Here is an 18,723-nt window from a genome sequence, read left to right as displayed (position 1 = left end):
ATAGCTAACATAGCTACAAAATTTAATAACTAAGAAGCTGCTGAAAGATAGAGACTTTGTTCTTGCCTGTCTCATCAGTAAGGTATACAGGATGAATTGACAAATGCTGCCTTTAAGCAGGAAATCCATCTGTGCTGTCAATCTCAAGATAAGCAACTATCCATGTGTGAGATGCTGTCAACACAGGTTGAATAAAACCAAATGTACATTAAGATAATAAGGGTAACTTTAGAAATCATTAACTGCAGCATCCAGCTTGAAACCTTGCATTAGCCTCAGACAAGAAACAGTAAATTAATTCAGGTGTCTGAGAAGATCCTTTCTGGGTTGAGGTACATCTGTGTACACAGATGAATACATTTCAGGAAGAATTTTGTTTGTTAAGATGTAGATCTCTTCTTTGTAAAGCGAGAAATTCTTACTTGGTGAGTAAGGGTAGAAAGACTTTGATACACCAATACCTTAAAAGCATAAGTAAAATAAAGTTTGGAATTGGCATGTCAATGCTTTAATATAAAAACTGTTTATAAAAACTGTTTCTGGGTCTAAAGACACCTTTCAAACAATGGTAGAACATGAAATATTATAAATAAAACTTGGTGCTATCCAGTAACAAGAGGAGGGAATCATATCACTGCAGATTTCATTAAATGACATTTCAGGTAGCTTCTCACTCAAAATACAGAGATTTCAGGACATGTTAGAAAGGACAATCTGACATATTCCATTGATATATTTGACAATTACCACTTGTGTCTTTTTTCCCACAGCCTACCTTAAAGCCATAGATGAAGCAATTCTTAGTAAGCTGTCAATTAAGAGAGAAAAGAGGAAGGCAGTCAGCCACACCACCAGGTTGCATCTAACAGAAATGACTTGAAGGCCAAGCAACACCTTAGTGAGCTGTGTCGGTTTTGGTTATGATAGAGTCCATTTTCTTCACAGCTGTGTTTTGGATTTGTGCTGGAAACAGTGTTGATTTCGTTATTGGTGAGCAGGGCTTGCACAGCATCAAGGCCTTTTCTGCTCCTCACCCCACATCACCAGCAAGGAAGGGCGGGGAGTGCATAAGGAGTTGAGAAGAGACACAGCTGGGATAGCTAATCCCAGCCGACAAAGGGATATTCCATGCCATATGGCATCATGCTCAGCATATAAAGCCGGGGGGAAGAGGAAGGGGGGGACATTTGGAGTGATGGCATTTGTCTTCCCAAGTCACTGTTATGCATGATGAGGCCCTGCTTTCCTGGGGATGGCTGAAGACCTGCCTGCTCACAGGAAATGGTGAATAAATTCCTTGTTTTGCCTTGCTTGCATGCACAGCATTTGCTTTCCTTATTAAACTTTATCTCAACCCATGAGTTTTTTCACTTTTCCAATTCTCTCCCTCATCCCACTAGAGGGAAATGAGAGAGTGGCCGTGTAGGGCTAAGTTGCCAGCTGGGGTTAAACTATGACACCAGCTTGACCATGTCTGTAACTCAGAAGCCAACCCTACACCCCTCTTCACCACAGGGAACTGCCAGCTCCTCTGTTTTTCCAGCAGTAGGACAAGAAGGGGCACAACTTCTCTAACATCCAGAAGACTGACTGTGCTCAAATCCACACAAACTGTAACACCGTTACTTAGAAATGCTCTCCCTACAGATGAGGTGGTTTGGAACACATAAACTTCATCACTCCGTATCAATGACATGTAATATCACTCATAAATGTTACCATGAGTACAAAAAGAAGTAAATGTAAAGCAATCCTTCAATTTCTCAGAAACAGAAATGTACTGCCTTATAGGTAAACTGTGGAGTCAATAGCAGCATGGAGATATACTGCAACTACTGTGCTAAGCACATAAAGCCAATGTGTAGCACACAAAAAAATAAAGGAATACTCCTTGCAAAAAGGCACATTAAGGTTCCCTTGTAGAAAAAACTTTGAGCAGCTCATTCTGTGACACTGATATCTAGTCATACCAATCAAAAGATGTGGTGCTATGGGCCCCAACATCTAGATGTTTTGTTAGACAAACCAGAAAGCAGAATTTTCTGTGTCTTTACACTCTTTTCCAGACAACGTCTAATAAACCTGCTTCTTGATATGCTAAATCCATATTTTCAGCTGGCCAATAACCTCCTCCGATATTCGTGTATGGTCCAGCCCACAAGAGAAGTGTAAGTAGGAATGCAGATGGCTTTTCCACTATCTAGACCAGGTTTAGTGTGGACTTCCAGTGTGGAAACTGGATTGTATGCAAATTCAATGCAATCTCAGAATCCACTTTTTTCTCCTCATAACTCCCTCACTTCAGCAATCTATGGAGGAACAGGGGGTTAGCTAAGTCTCTGAACCACCAAATGCCTTTGGTTAGTTTCCCTTTTCTTACAGAGGTAAGAATATTTGGTCCTTTGGTTTCCTTTGAAAAGGAACAGATCAGAGGCTACCTAGCACAACCAGTAACTCACCTCAAGGAGTGGATACAACCATTCTCTTTAGGAAAGCCTCCCTGCCTTTGTTACAGAGATGCCAAACAAAAAAGAAATAAGAGAGCATTGACTACATAATCTACAAAAAAGATCACAGATCAGAAAAGAGCTTTTGTTTAATCCTAAGGAAATAGGGGGGACATTAGGCACTGCTCAAAAAGAGGTGATTGTCCAGCTCTACTCTGTGCTGATGCATCCTCACCTTAAATATTGTGTGCAGTTTTGGGTGTCACAATATAAAAAAGACATTACGCTATGAAAGAGCATCCAAAGGAGGGCAACAAAGATGGTGAAGGGCCTTGAGGGGAAGCCGTATGAGGAGCTGCTGAGGTCATTTGGTCTGTTCAACCTGGAAAAGAGGAGACTGAGGGGAGACCTCATTGCAGTCTACAACTTCCTCATGAGGGGAAGTGGAGGGGCAGGCACTGATCTCTTCTCTGTGGTGACCAGTGACAGGACTCAAGGAAACAGCATGAAGCTGAGTCAGGGTAGGTTTAGGTTGGATATCAGGAAAAAGTTTTTCTCCCTGAGGGTGGTTGGGCACTGGAACAGGCTCCCCAGGGAAGTGGTCACAGCACCAAGCCTGACAGAGTTCAAGAAGTGTTCGGCCAACGCTTTCAGGCACATGGTGTGATTCATGGGGTGTCCTGTGCAGGGCCAGGAGTTGGACTCAGTGATACTAATTGGTCCCTTCCAACTCAGCATATTCTATGATTCTATGAAATGCTCTTATACGTCAGTAACAGCTGATTTTTGAGAAAAGTGGAACTATAGTATTTTTTGGAGACACTGCCTCACTGGTATTGTTCCCATTTCTCATATAGTCATTCCACTACCACCTACTGAGGGAAACAAACAGGGTGGAATGTAAAAACATCTCCTGAAAGTAACTATAAAGGATATTAACATTATGGTATTGACAACCTTCTATCCCCAGCCCTAAATTTAATTCACAGTCTAATGTACAGGTAAAATGGACAGAAGATGGTATCCCTAAAATAGGGTCCACCTTGGCCCTCCCACCTTTGGTGTCAATAGCTTAAAATCCCCTGCCTGCCCACTACAGATTCTTATTCCAAAGAAAAACAGGTCAGTTGTTTTCTTCTTTTCTTTTTAGTTCAGATGTACAAGATCCATGAAGACTGTATGTCAAAAACTAGGCTAGTTGGTTCAATTAAAGGAAGTAGAGAACAAATTGTATTGACACATTTTCTACACTGTTAAAACTTTGGTCAGTAAACACCAGAAGTTTTGGTGCACAACACTAAGTCCTGTTTGGGCACTGAACAGCCGAATGCTACTTAATATGATATTACAATGAAACAGACAAAAGATGTTACAGACTGTGATTAACAGACATGTCATAGAAATATATATTACGCCACAGTCCTGGTACTCTGCAAACAAATCTTCAGGCATGATCAAATTACCTAAAAGATTATAAAGAAAAATTATTTTTAGATTAAATACTGAATATTAGTCTTATAATTGTACTTGAGTAGAACTGTAAGATGCTACAGATACTTCATGTCTTTTCAATGGTCTGTGTATGTTTGCAATGCAGAGCCAATATTCAGGGAAAATTGGGCATTATTAGTACCTTGCAGGATTACAGGCCACCCTGAAGAGTAAAAAATTATAAAATTTAACACAATGGTTTGCCTATAAAGTAACTCTCAGTATTCTAACAGAGATGAAAATATATTCTCTCCGTTAGTATTCCTTTCACCTTTCACTTCGCATTTTTTTCACTTCTCAGGATTCAAGACATTTAATTTTGAGATTGATTAAGCAAGTAATTAATTTTAAACACTGACTTCAATGGCAGCACCTAAAAATATTCAGACACCTTTAAGACTGAAGGCCCAAAGCCATAAGAGGCAATTCTTATTATAAATAAATAAATAAAAGTGTAGCACTACAGCCCCAAACCTTGCAGTTATTCTGTCTGTTACCTTCCAGGTAAGCTGTCAGTTATAAGATGTTATTTCTCACCTGTACTCCTGCTCAGTAGTTAATCATCTTTTGAAGAGCATCATAGCATTTCCATTTGTCTGGGATGTAGAAAGGCTCAAAGATGTGAGGGAAGGGAGTGTCATAGCCACATACTCTTGCAATAGGAGCTTCTAAATTCAAAAAGCATTCCTCCTGTTAACAGAAATACAGAATAAATGTTAGTGAGGCCATTATTTTCAGGAGTCTTGCTTCACAAATTGAGGTCAAATGAACTCTGCCAGACTGACAGTCCTGGAAACTCCAACCTTCTATTTATATCACTGAATAAGTAGTCGAGACCAGAATAGTGCTTCCTTTTGCCCAAAGGTCCATATTAAAATAACAACTTGTATTAATGTTATTTTCATTTTCTACATGTGTGCTGCATTAAATCATAGGCAGGTTATATTTAGTACATCTGCTATACATCCAGACACCTGCTGCCAAGAAACAAATATTTTAGGAACAAAGGAGTAAGAGTCTCTTTCCTATGTCACTTTTAAACATATAGAAAAATTACATGATCTAAGAGTGTGTCTTATTTGTTGGATACATGAACATCATATTCAAACTTCTTTGAACTCTAAGATCATTAAGACTCTGTCTAAGCAATAAGAAGTTATGGAAATTATGAATTTGAACTCCAGTGGATTCACGTATCACCAACCTTTGAGTCACACACATGCTCTACACAAAACCCCACAGCCTGTGTTCTACTTGGAGATCAGATTTGATAACAACTGCAAGAGTTTCATTATTTGATCTAGTAGGGCACAAAATATTACAGATACACCATAGTAATCTGAAAGTAACCTGTAACATTATCAGCCTTAATAACCAAATAAATAGTGGAGTTTCAATCTTATTACTCGCAAGTACCAGAGTGATGGCATGGACCACAATAATGTGCAAGAAGCAGATGTAGAAATAACTTTGCCAGATCAAACTGATGTTGACGCTAATTATCAACTCCCATTCTCCTAATATCTTTAGTATATGTATTTGCTTTCCGAAGCAGACAAACCAAGACACAAAATATGTCTCGTCCTGGCCCCTACTTTATGGACTGCAGCAACTGAGACGTCCTGGCCAACTTCCCCTGTACTTGGCTCAGTAAAATGGAAGATGAAGTATTATCTACTGGTCTTTTCCACCAGTCCACAAGGAAAACAGTTAAAGAGCTATGCTTTTCTAGAGAAAAGAGTTAAGTGTTTTCTCAGACTGATGAACTGTTTTGAACGCACGTTGCCTTGCAGTCCATAGCAGTCCAACTCTACTTACTGTACTTTCTACACATCACATTTGGCAGTATAGGAGGTATTCATAACACACTAAGATTGTAACCTTTCACTACAGCTACCACTTTGGTACATTGTGAAGTGGATATTTCTGAAAGACAGATGGAAATAAAAAAGCCCAAGAAGTTGTGTGATTGCATACAGTGTCATTACATTTATTAGTGAACTAATTCACCTGAAAAACTTCAGAGTCTGAGTAGATCTGAGGTAAAAATATATGCAAACACAAATATTTTTGAGCTCCATTTTCAGGCACTCTTTTCTTTGTAAAATGAAAGATTCAAATTAGTACAAAATGCTGTGAAGTAGAGAGTATTAAATCCTTTACCTGTGCACGAGGTAAATCATGATGTCCTACTCTAACCTGCTGGCAAGGGTATTTTTGATACTAAGCAGTCCTTGATTCCCATGCTGCAACTGACCAATAAGACAAGGCAATAGCTTTTGGACCATCCCAAAACTGACTGCCCAGACCATCAGTCAAGTTGCATTACCACAAAACATTCAAGTGTATTCTAGACCCACAGCTTCCCAGTCCTGCATTGCTGTTTCCAAGTACCTGACACAGACCACTGCCTAGGAGAGATTTCTGATTTATGTTGTAACCAGCTCAGTCCATCCCAGATGAAGGCTGGAGAGAAAGTTCATTAGTTTCACTAAAAATATTAAGTGCAATACTCACAGTATATTACTACCATCTTTTTTAAAATACAACTAATAAGTTAATAAACCTTATCAGTTCATGGGGGTTTGATTTACCTCTGGAACCAGTTCTAATTTATGGGACAATATATTCACTGGTGTCCTTTAAATCTAAATCAAACAAAGCTTTTTCACAATGCTACAGAATATGAAACTGCCTGCTTGATGGTATTAACTTAACAACTGTAATTTGAGTAAATTACATTCTTCATTACATGCCATCATGCTTTGAAAAATCATAGTGTTAGCAAGATATATATCTTGATATAGAAAAAAATTATATAATCTATGGACATATTTCTAACTAATCTTCCTTTTTGCACTGAAAAAGCACTTAAAGTCAAGTGATCAGCCCACCAAACAGACAAGAGTCCACTTCGTCCCAAATATGATACTTCCCCATCTGCTGTTCATACTGCTGTGCCAGATTTTTTGCATCTGTGCAGCCACATTGTAGAGAAACTTGACAGAGAATATTATATAGAACTCCCAGCTCTTTTTAAGACTAATTAGCAGATCTCCACTGTACAAGCCTACTAGAACAGGCCTATCACAGTATTTAAAAGTGATAGAATGTCAAAATTTTAAAATAAGCAGATTTACTCCATATTACTTGGGCTTATAAGGGCTGGTATTAGCCCAAAGCACTCTTGCACAAGAGAGGAATGGAAACTTACAGCCTTCACTAAGTCCCTGCATATTTCAGAGAGACTGTTTAAACAATCTGACATCTTTCAAGGAAAGACCTTAGAAAAAAACTTTAAAATTAAATGGTTTTGGAAGCAAAGTAGTAGGCATGGGATTTCTGATTCAGAGTAAAATGGTTTAAACTCAGTTTTGAAAATCACTATGAAAATCACTATATTCAGTAAGATATCCATAACTTCCAAAATTCAACTGAAGTAAAAAAATATTGTTAGAAAACTAAATGCTTACAAGGCAACAGATACAGTTATTAGTCTAATAAATCTAAATTTTCTTAATAAAAACAGATCAGACAAAACATTAAATTGCTGTTCTTCTTGCTCTGCTTCCTAAGTGCAGAGGCCAAATTCTAGCCTCAGTTATTCAATATGACCTTTGCCAGTTACCTTCATTTGCCTGATTTTCACTCAAAGCTTCCTGGAAAATACATTATTATATTCTATAAAGGCATTTTAATTGGTCACACTATTTCCTCTCAACATTTGATGTTTAATACACACTTAGGAAGACCTTTCAAAACAACTTAAGTGCACAAGTCCCACTAAAAATCTCTTCTTAAAAGTCATAGCAATCACTCAGATGTATCCCACACACCACTTCAAAACAATCTCATGCCTTGATTTTTAGAATAGATGCTAAAAGCAAGGACTTGATGGATGTTGCATGTTCCTATGTGAAATGGATCCTCCAGTACTGGGTACACTCCCTGTATTTCCCCAAATTATAATACTGTAGTATGCTAATATAGAAAGCTCTACTCAAGCCTTTTTTAGCTTTATTTAAGTACATCTTTTCCTCTTATCAGAGATTCAGGTACTCATTGCTAAATCAGGGTTCCGAGTGTAAAACTCACGACTGAGAACTGCAGACATTTATAGAGATATAAATTCGTACAAAAAGGCTAAAGTAAGAAAAACAAATCCACTATTGGGCCTTATTGGAAGAAAACATTACTCATCCTTCTGCAATGTACAGAAAAACAAAGCAATCCAGTACGCAGTCTAGATGCTTTTAGGCATATGGCCAATAAGAAAATTGTTAAAGAGTTTCTTGCTCCAGACTGTCCTTCCTCTGAAGGGAATTTCTAGCATTCCACAGTCATACTAAACAAATCTTCAAATGCAAACACTTTGGTAAGTAAGTACTGGTAAATGAGACTATTAATGCATACCTAGCAAGTCAGACAAATTCAAACTCATATTTCCCCCCTATTTTAGTCTTACCCTCCTTAATTCCATGTTTTTGGAGTCTATTCCATTTTTCCCCTCTAACTGACATGGATTAAAATCAGTAAAATGGATATTTTATTCTTTTTATTTCTACTGCTCTGTAGAATACTCAGTAAGTGAAAAAATTCTTTAAAAATAAATTATTTCTGCAGCATTTTTTGTCCCAGGGGTCTCCCTCATATTATTCTTATTTTGCAACACTACAAGTACCCCAAAAAATTAACAGCTACAAGAATGTCAGATGACGACTATACAAGAACACTGATTTTACAACTCCTTTTTCAGTACAGGAATTTACTTTCTGTAGGATGATAAACAAAAGGTTGATATTAAAGACTAATATGAATAGGAAGAGTTTGATAGAAATTTTAACACTTATTTTGGTATTATTGCTATTATAATAAAAAGAAGACTAAACATAAGGTTAAAGTCCATTACAAAAGGTAAACCATAGGAACATTTTTCATACAAGACTACTTATTCTTTTGCTGAAAATAACTACAAAATTTATAGTCAGGAATTCACATGACAAGCTACAAATTTTTGATTAAATTGTGGTCAATTCTGTCAATAAGAACTCTGAATTTTGCAATTTAATCTATTGATTATAAAATTTTAAAAAACACATATATGCTTGAAGAATTTTTCAGAGAGAAAACTCTTATCACATCAGAGTTTCACTTTCTGTTCTGGTATTTTTGTTCTGATTTATTTATGCTGTTGCCATAAACTAAAGTGTGGGACTCAAATAGTTAAGAAAACTTATTCCAGATCACTTTGTTGATGAATGTTATGTATTACTATAAAAATTATTTCTATAGTAATATCTATTTCTATAGTAATATCTATTACTATAGAAATCTATTACCACTACTAAATTATCTATTACTTCCCCATATGGATTTCTAACTGGAAATTACCTACTATTGTAAGAATAAGATGAAACCTACTATAGGTTAATAACAAACATGAGAATCTCTTTTACAAGAAAATCTATTTTTTATCTCATAGCTTAGATAAAGATTTTCAAAAGAAGCTTTCCAAAGAGGTAGTAGATCAAACCCCATTTTATAAAAGGTGGATTTCATGCAATAAAGCTCAGACCAAAGATTAAAGGTCTTTTTCTCTGGTTTCTGCTTAAAAAGAATGCCTAATCTGAACAATTTACTTTCAATAACAGAAAAGTGAAGCATCTGCAGTTTTCATATGTTTCTCAATTGTAGTACAGTACTTTCCTTCACAGCTGCAAGCACCAAACGCTACACATTTCAAACATAATTTGCTTTGACAACATATGTATGTCACACTCTTATGAACAGTTCCTTCTATGAGCTACATAAGTACTATACAATACACCCACGAGATACTTTTAAGTTCTGTCTGGAGATATAGATAGTGAGAGAGAGAGAGAGAGAGAGAGAGATTTTTTATTTTTTTTTTAGAGGAACACTTTTTTTCCAACAGCTTAGCCATTTTCATCTTAAAATATTTTTTATAAATCTTTTCTTGACAGTTACAACAGTGACACAATTTTTCCTTTGAGAACTCTGCAGTTATATGTTTTAAATATTTAATTTCTATCAAAGAGGGTTTTCCTTTATAAATCACTTTAAAACTACCTCTTTATAACTTAGCACAGATTAGTAATGATTCATTTTATTTGTTACCAGTTCTTTGAATTTACATAATTAATATCTTGTCAAATACAGAAGAATAGTTCACTGCTAAAATTATTTACCTTATAATTGCAAAAAGAGATATATTTTTACTTAAAATATACTTCAGTAATTATAAAATAAAGAAGCACTTAGGAAGAAAAAGTCTGGTCTGTGTAATTCATTGGCTTGTTATTATTAAAAACCAATTACTGGCAAATATTGTCTTTATAGTAATAAACCACATAAAACAATATTTAGAGATGAAGTCAAATTTACTATATAAAAGATAAAGTATTTTAACATAAAATGAACAAAAATTCTCATTCATACACAGGTTTGAAGATTGCCTTTGATTTCAGCCAGCTTCAAAAATTAACAGAACAATATTTAATAACCCAGTGTAAGACTGGTATTGTTTCCTAAATTTTCTTTATCAAGTTAACAACACAACCACTCCAACAAACATTCACAGAAAGAAGCTGTTGGGATTAGAGCCTTGGCTTAATTTTCTTGGTGTTAGAACTGCACAAAGAAATCGTGTTCTCCAAGTATTTACAATACAAAACAAACAAACAAACTCACAGAACAAACAAAAACACCATTCAATTTGTGTCAAATAGCTTATCTTTATCACAAGAAGAGGTAAAAGAATAAAAAGTAATTTCTATTTCTTCCCAATCTACCCTATGTTTTATGCAAAAAGGCTAAGATTTTCCATGAAAATTTTACATAAATTAAATCCACTCTGATGGGGGTCTAGAATTTAAATATACTCAATTCAGAATAACACACTGACAGAAATTCATTTCTTCCCAGTAAATATATAATCTGCATTGTTTAGGGTATGAGATGCAGCAGCCAGCACAATTTTCTCCACAAAATAAATAACACAAGACAAATATGCTCAGGAGAAGGATGTAAGAGGATTTCCAGATTACAGAATATGCTACTGCCTTAAGTGAACCATAGCAATGCTCTTTCAGAAGTCAGGTTTTTGATAATTATTTTCAATCCACTAAATGGTCACTCCCTATCTTTTCACCCCAAGTACTAGAAATACTATTTTTTTCTAGGCAATTACTGCTGCACCATAGCTGAAATAGTCTAAGGTCTTTCCTAAAAGTTATATATGCTATACATTATATACCCATTATATGACAAAATTATTCAAATAGAATTTATTTCTTCTGTATAGCAGAAAACTGCTTTACAGCGTATTCACTACAAATTATGTTATTCTATATGATATTCCAAGTTTCCCGTACACTCTCTTAAGTAGAATTATGAATATTTGCACCGGGACCCACATATTTTCTAAAAGCATGCCCAAAGCCCCACAGTTAGAATGATTTCCCAGGCCCATAAGTATCTGAAGATTCTTGCTTTATTTAGTTACTTGGCATTACTAACTCATCTGTTCAGTAAATGGTCCTGCAAACTGCTACACATATGTTAACAGGGGTGAATAATCCAAGAGAAACCAATGGAGCTAAAGTGCTTGCATAAAATTATTCTTATGTGAAAACATTTGCAGATCACAGGTCATTTTTCTGCATGAATGAGCAATGTAACAAACACTTTTTAAGATTTGCATTGAAGATTATCCTTCTAATTACATCCTACACTGTTTAATAACAAAGATAGAAATATCATACCAATATAATGAGACCTTATACTTTTAGATCATCATTTATCACCTACCATTCTAATTACTTATTTAAGTATTTTGTAAAAACATTTCCTGGTTAAGCTCAGCGTGCCAGAAGTGACTGGAAGGATTTGCTGCCAAGAGTTTTAGTAGTCAGTGAGTGGTATTTTTACTTTTACAGCTGTTGAGACAGCTGAGAGAGTCTTGCAAAGACAGCCTTGTCAGTCTATGTATCTGGCTCAGTAAAATCCTAATAGAAGTACTTCACTCAACACACACTAATGAAATTCAAAGGAAATGTAATTTCAGCTGCTGTCACTAAACAATTTAAACCAGCGTATTTCCCTTTCTATATCAAAGCATTTTCATCTTTGGGCAGCACAATGAGAATTATGCTGTTACTCTGTCACCAAATCCTTCACCAGGGCAAACTCAAAGTTTGGTCATGTAGCCAGGGAGAGACAAGTACAAAGGAACTATCCTGCCCTCCCATGAAAAGGTCGGGGCTTACCTAGTATTTTTTCAAAGCATTTTTTAACATTACTGTCTTTGTAAAACAGGCTCAGAGCAGGAGGGAATTATTAAATTACTTGAAACAAAGGTACAAGGAATTTTATAGCGTATTCTTTAAACCAAGCTGCCATTTTACTTACATAATTATTTTATAGGAAGCTGCTTGATGATTCAAACCCACAGGTAGAAGACTTCTAGTGTAAAGCTTAAACTCATATAATAAATATTCTCTCATATGAAGGCAAAAGTAACAGTTACGAAAGCTGACTGGTGAGAACAGAGAGGTAATGTTTATTCTACGGAAAAAGTGTAAAAAATTGAATGGAAAGAAATGCAATGAGGTTTTAGAGAAAGTGTAAAGGTTTATGCAAAAATACTTAGAAACACTAAAAGAATCATACTGTTGGGTACAGGCTGACTTAAAAAGCATGAAATAAGTATTTTACCAACTCTTTTACAATAATTACCTTTTCTTCTTTCCTAGAGAGATGTATTTTTTTATAGTTTTGTTCAGTTTTTACTACATTTCCTAAATTATTATTCAAACAGGCTACATTGCTATTCCACTGTAAAGAAAAGTTGTCAACAAAACAAACAAAAACAAGACCTCTAAGAAACTAAGAAATTAATACTTCATTAGTTTTTGCATTTAGCTATAAGTAGTCACTGCACCAAGTGATCAAGGAATGTGCTGCAAATGAAACACTTTCATTTTAAAACAGTTAGCATTACATCTCTTAATTTAAGAACTGGTCTAAAAACGAAGATAAGGAATAACATATTTCAGAGGCAATGAAGTTTTTAGTTTACCTTTATGCCAGAACAAACAATTCAAAATTATTGACCTGATTTTGAAGTGTAATATATCCAGCAACATTACAAACAGAAATGGAGATAACAGAATTAATTATTTTTACAGAACAGAGAAATAAAACGATAGAAGTTAACTGTATATTCTAGGAGTCTCACTGAAGTTTTAACTGAATTAAGCCCAAGTATTTAACTTGGTCTGTGTTTTAGAACTGACTGCTTAAATAAATTTCATACATGAAATGGTTATGTGAACTTTACTTTTACACTATATCATTTATACAATTTTAATTTTCACTCCACTAATGAACTTACTGTATTAAAGTCAAAACTATAAATCTTTTACATAACCTATGTCTTCCACCAATTTTATCAACTGTATAGCAAAACTTCTAAATGAAGAAACAAAATACCTACACAGCTGCCTTAGTTACTGTGAAGCACCTCGCATAATTTTCTTCTTTTCAGTCACAGAGTTAGCACTCAACATACACTTGCCATGAATGAAATGTAAAAATAAGCTATTGGTAATATTGCAAAGAGGAAATTCCAATACAGTTCAAGCTGAGATTTTCTTTTCCCCCATATGGTTCCTAAACAGTACAAGTAAAAATGTTCCCCTCATGTAAATACTTTAAGAAATTCTTTCTCAGTTTATTCACTAAGTAAAATTTTTGCAGAGCTCAATCTATCAGGACTCTACAAGAGTAGATATCACTAAAAAATGGCATTCAATATCATAAATATAAAACAGAATTACAGTACAAATGGAAATTAATTTATTATTTACAAGGTCTGATTCCATTAAGATAATTAGTAAACAGCAATTCTACTCTACCTGAAAAAAAATCCACAACTATTATAGTAAAGCAGGATTGTTTGAGAATAAATGGTCCCTATGTCAGATGATTTTTTTCAATATTTAACATACTTTTTAAAGCACGTTGGGCTTCTTGTTTTGTCCTGTATCAGTACTGTAACTGTACAGTTGCATAAACTCTAGCCTCTTGCAATCACAGAGACTGTGATATATGGCATACAGGAGGAAGCACAAAGGAATAAACCAAAAAGTAGAATTCTTGGGAAGTCAGAGTTTTTATTTACGTCCATTTCATTTGCTGGTGGCCAAACTCACCATTGTTCAAACCAGAATTCCTGTAACATGAAGTCATTACTGATGGCAGAAGCCAGGGATTAGGTGCATTGACACTAATGTGCTCTTCCAGCTGGGCAACCACAAAACCAAAACACATTTCTAAACAACACTTATCCAGACATGGAACTTCCTATGCCCACCAGCCCATGTGTCCGATTTCCCCTCAATAAATCAGTCCACTAGGTCATGTCCAGCTAAAGGTTGGGTTTTTTTTTTCCACAGACTTCTAAGAAAGCATAAGGACACAACACTTAGCAAGGTCTCAGAACAGAAGTCTTGTCAGCGCCATCACAGAAGATCATAGTTTCTATCACAAATTGCTTATATTTGACTGTACTGTACTGTGCTGTGGTGATAATGCAGTTACTGGCTTTTTTAGCCATACTCCTGTGTGACAGGCCATCTTGAAACCCTTTTTCTAATTTCAAGCCATTCATTTCAAAGTCATTCATACATAATTCTTCCACGTAATTACTTTAGTAATTACTTCTGCTGTTTACCTTTCCTCATTTCCCCAGGAAATTTATAAACAGCACTTATATTACTATAGTCTTCATTTTGATAGTGGGAAGAAGGCAGGCACTGTTAAGCTATTATCATACAGCAGGTTCTCCACAGCTTCTGATGACCCTAGCAGCTCCTCACTCACATCATCTGATTTCAATGGTCTTTTTAAAAACTAGTTGACCACACTTAGATAATATATTCCATGAGACCATACCACTGTCTTCTACAACAAAATAAGTCCTTACTGTTTCTACCATAAGGGCCTCTCCAAACACATTTGTCTTTTTATCCTACTGCAAAATACACAACTGAGCCAAAGGTAACTGATATACCAGGTCTTCCTCCTTCGCCCAAATAATCATTTACAAGCTTATACTAAAAAAAGTTATTAGTTCCTAGCCATGTAGCAACTTAGACTGAACTCTGTTTCTGAGACCCTCAACATCATCCAGGTTCGTTATAGGATTCCAATTTTTACTATATCAACAATAGACTGACTTTATGACTTAAAAGTTCTGGGTTTTGCAACTAAGAAACTCCAAGAGTGTTAACATGTAGTCAAGTCTTAAGAAACACTACTCTTACAACTTCATAACTTCGGGAGCCCAGCACACTGCAATCTCCACATCATATACCTTTTGTAATGTCAGGATCTAATATGTTAAATTAATCTGGCACAACCTACACTTTCTGTATAAAGCCTAGCGAATTCAGTGGCAAACTAAGTTTCAAAAAACATCAGCCTGACAAACATTTTTATGAGAACACAATAGCTGAAGAAAATCAGACCTGCATGCTTTTAGGAGGGAATTCAGAGCTATGAAGACAGAATACCAGTGCTGAGAAAAATCCAACTGGTACAGAAGTTATTATGGAGCTTTTCTCACTGTATTTGGTGAGACTTTTCACTTCCCAGTCAGTAGAATCCCAGTCAAACAATTCTGCTATCAACTATAAGAATAAATCCTACAGACACGGGTTTATATTGCTAAAGTCCAGTTTAAGTGTTTGACATTGTACTTTTTCTTGAACAAGACAAGAAACATGCTCTCAAATGTCTTCTTTTGTGGTTGGTTAAAAAAAAAAAAGCCAGGAAATAAAGTTCACATGTAACATTATTATCAAGGTTTGTAGCTGCTATGAAATCAGAGATACTCCAGAAATTCTGGGTTGTGTTGGTTGCATAGTCTCCTGTCCATCATAAAATCAGTATTATTTTGAATGCTCCAGAAAAACAGAGGTTTAAGCAGCTGTCTCCAAACAGTGTATAATTTTTTAAGGCATTTCTACTTATTTTAGTAGTCACCACAAATTATACAGAGAAAGCAAAGCCTAGCTTTTAGTGGTTAATAAACAACTTCAGCCTAGAAGACCCTGTGACCAAACAAAATAATGGCTGAGGTTTGTTGTAGCTCAGTGAAGAGAGCATACTGAATTTCAAGTTGCTGGTTTGCAGTTTTCTTAGTGAATACAATGGTTCACTTCAGCCAAATATCTTGTGTAGGTTTTCTTAATTATTTGATATAACTTTTCTAAATGATCACTACTTGCATCTAAAAACAGTTGTTTTCAAGACTTCTTTCTTTCTGATTTCCTCCCCAGCTGAAGAATTACTTAGGGGGAAAACAGTCAGTTCTGTATAATTCATTGGTTTGTTACCATTAAAAAGGCAATTAATGCTATTTATATTCTTATAAGGGAGACAGATATTTTAGGAGATAACTAACAGCATCTTTAATTCTGAGGCAGTGCTAAAAAGTTTCAAATCTCTCCATAGGGAGATTTACCTAAAAGGAAATGTGCCACCTTTTGAAGATGTTTACTCTTACTGACTATGAAGGAGGTCTGGAGTGAATAGATTAGAGATGGAATTTTTAGATTAATCCCACCTGAGTAATTAAGAAGAAAAATTTGAATCCATGCCACCTCATTGCAGCAGCTGTCTTTACACAGGTAGTTACAGATATGAGACAAATGTTCACAGTTAAATGGAATCATTGTGGAAAATATTTAATACCAAGCTGGATCAATACAAAATCTGCAGTACCTAGTGAGTGTCCATAACAGTGAAAGAGACAACAATACTTTAAAAAATCCACCCACATTTCCCTCTCTTTCTAGTTCGTATTCCACTGGTAAATGGATGGTAAATTCTTGATGGATATAAAGTATAAGACAACATAGGCTGTCAGTACACAGATGGTGAAAAGTTTTCAGATCTTCCAACTTTCTTGGCTACTTGCTGGAATTCAAAGTTGGCATAATATCCAAAAAAAGCCATTCATTAGGTAATTCAATAACTTCCAAAGTTGCTCCTATAATTTATTTTATAGTAAAAATATAAAAATATCATTAAAAATATAAAATATAATTTATTTTGGGTTAATCCATTTGCTCTAAAAACTTCTAAACCCACCCATAATGTTACATGTAGTATTTACAACCAGATGTTTACTTCCAGTAGCTCAAAATTCCATATGAATAAGGGAGAAGTTCAGATCTTTCTACTCAAAGCTACATCAGAACTTCTACCCTTAAAGAACAGTCAAAATTTCTTCATAACTTTTGCAAGGATGGTAACATCCACATTTAGTCACTTAATTCCATCATGCGTACTTATATGAGAAATCCTTTTCCTAGTATTCTGAATACAGATAGTGATTAAATAGACAATAATTAAACGATTTTGCCTCAAAGGAAATTAGATTTATCAGGTTTTATTTAACCAAGTAGGATTCCTCTTAAGGGAAGTTGTTAAAATGGTCTTGTAAATGCAACACTGATGATATAACTTCATTTTTTAATGGATTGTTTCTTCTGTATTATTTAACAGGTTCCATGCTCATCTGAAACATTCTCAATACATTCTCAAGATAAATGTCTTACCTGAAGCATTCTGGATAAATGGGAACAATTTTCTGACTCAGCACATAGCAATATATGGTGTTACAACTTATATTTCGGAGACATTTTCTCTCTTTTCACTTCTGCCCTTTAGGACTGAATAGAGCATAAATAACTCCTTCAATATATTTATTATCTTATAATCACATTAATTCCATCAATATCAATATATATTGTGGTTGACTCAGACATATGCATTACTGCAGACTTGAACCTGACACCTACAGCATACAGAAGAATATTCAATGTTAGCTTTTTATACTCAATATTTCTTACTCTCAGCCAAACAGGATTCCCAACACATGCCAGCAAGAATCTGACATTTGGAACCTAATCCCCAGGTATGATGGCTGCAGCTAATCTGCAAGAATCAAACAAAAAATAAACAAACAAACAAGAAAGACTAATTTTTCACATACTCACATGAATACAGAACTTCCCTAATAAACAGACACAGAGAGGGGTAAAATTATAACAAGGAGCATCCTTCTTGTGGCATCCCAAAAGTCACAGTGCTACTGAACAGCAACGAAGGGAGCACAAGTGAACAGAAGGGGCACTTCTGCCCATTGCCAGGGTGCTCATCTCAGGGATGGCAGCTCCTCAACTCCTGTTATTTCTCACAAAGGCATTTTATGCAATGGTTGAGGATGCAAAACAGAGAAACAGCCCATGAAAGAAACTCGAACTTTCAACCAAGAACACCAAGCTTGTAAAAAATTCCACCTGTAAAGATAGAACTACTACTCCCTGAAAATCCTCCCGGTAAAACTGGCAGTCCTAAAATAGAGGCACTTTATCTTTTTTGCTAAAGGATGAAAGTGTTGCATGTAATTAGCTTCCTGCCTGATTGAAACAATAGATTTGCAGGGACTGAATACTAGCAGCCCCCAAATAATAAAATTGGATGGTTATTCCTCCTCCAGGTCCTCAGCAATTTTTGCCTGTCTTCTTCTTTCCCTACCATTAATGTCTTGAATCTACCCATGACTTGCAGACATACTCAAACATAAGTCTGCATATCTTTTACAGTTCATCTTAAAGGAAAATACTGAAACTATGTCAGGCCAAGGGACAGATACATCATATTTCTACTTGAGTATTTTATAAATGAAATG

At 35.4% G+C, this 18,723-nt stretch overlaps 1 protein-coding gene across 6 annotated transcripts in view; it reads right to left on the bottom strand.

Annotated features, from left to right (window-relative positions):
- The window catches only part of BCKDHB (branched chain keto acid dehydrogenase E1 subunit beta), a 150,456-nt gene that overhangs the window by 36,818 nt on the left and 94,915 nt on the right, over positions 1-18,723 (bottom strand). For 4 of the 6 annotated variants that reach the window (XM_051778057.1, XM_051778055.1, XM_051778056.1 and 1 more), the window contains one exon: positions 4,476-4,628. In XM_051778057.1, the coding sequence (XP_051634017.1) occupies positions 4,488-4,628 (141 nt within the window). In that variant the 3' untranslated portion in view covers positions 4,476-4,487. Of the gene's footprint in view, positions 1-775; positions 809-2,682; positions 2,830-4,475; positions 4,629-18,723 lie in introns of all 6 variants that reach the window. The other 2 variants (XR_007902853.1, XM_051778054.1) reach the window with 2 other exon arrangements.

The sequence above is a fragment of the Manacus candei genome, unplaced genomic scaffold, assembly GCF_025592945.1.
Source record: "Manacus candei isolate 608988 ecotype Guabito, Panama unplaced genomic scaffold, ASM2559294v1 h1tg000011l, whole genome shotgun sequence".
Lineage (NCBI taxonomy): Eukaryota > Metazoa > Chordata > Aves > Passeriformes > Pipridae > Manacus > Manacus candei.
The sequence above is the reverse complement of the archived record's forward strand: the minus strand, read 5'-3'. Positions and strand labels throughout refer to the sequence as shown.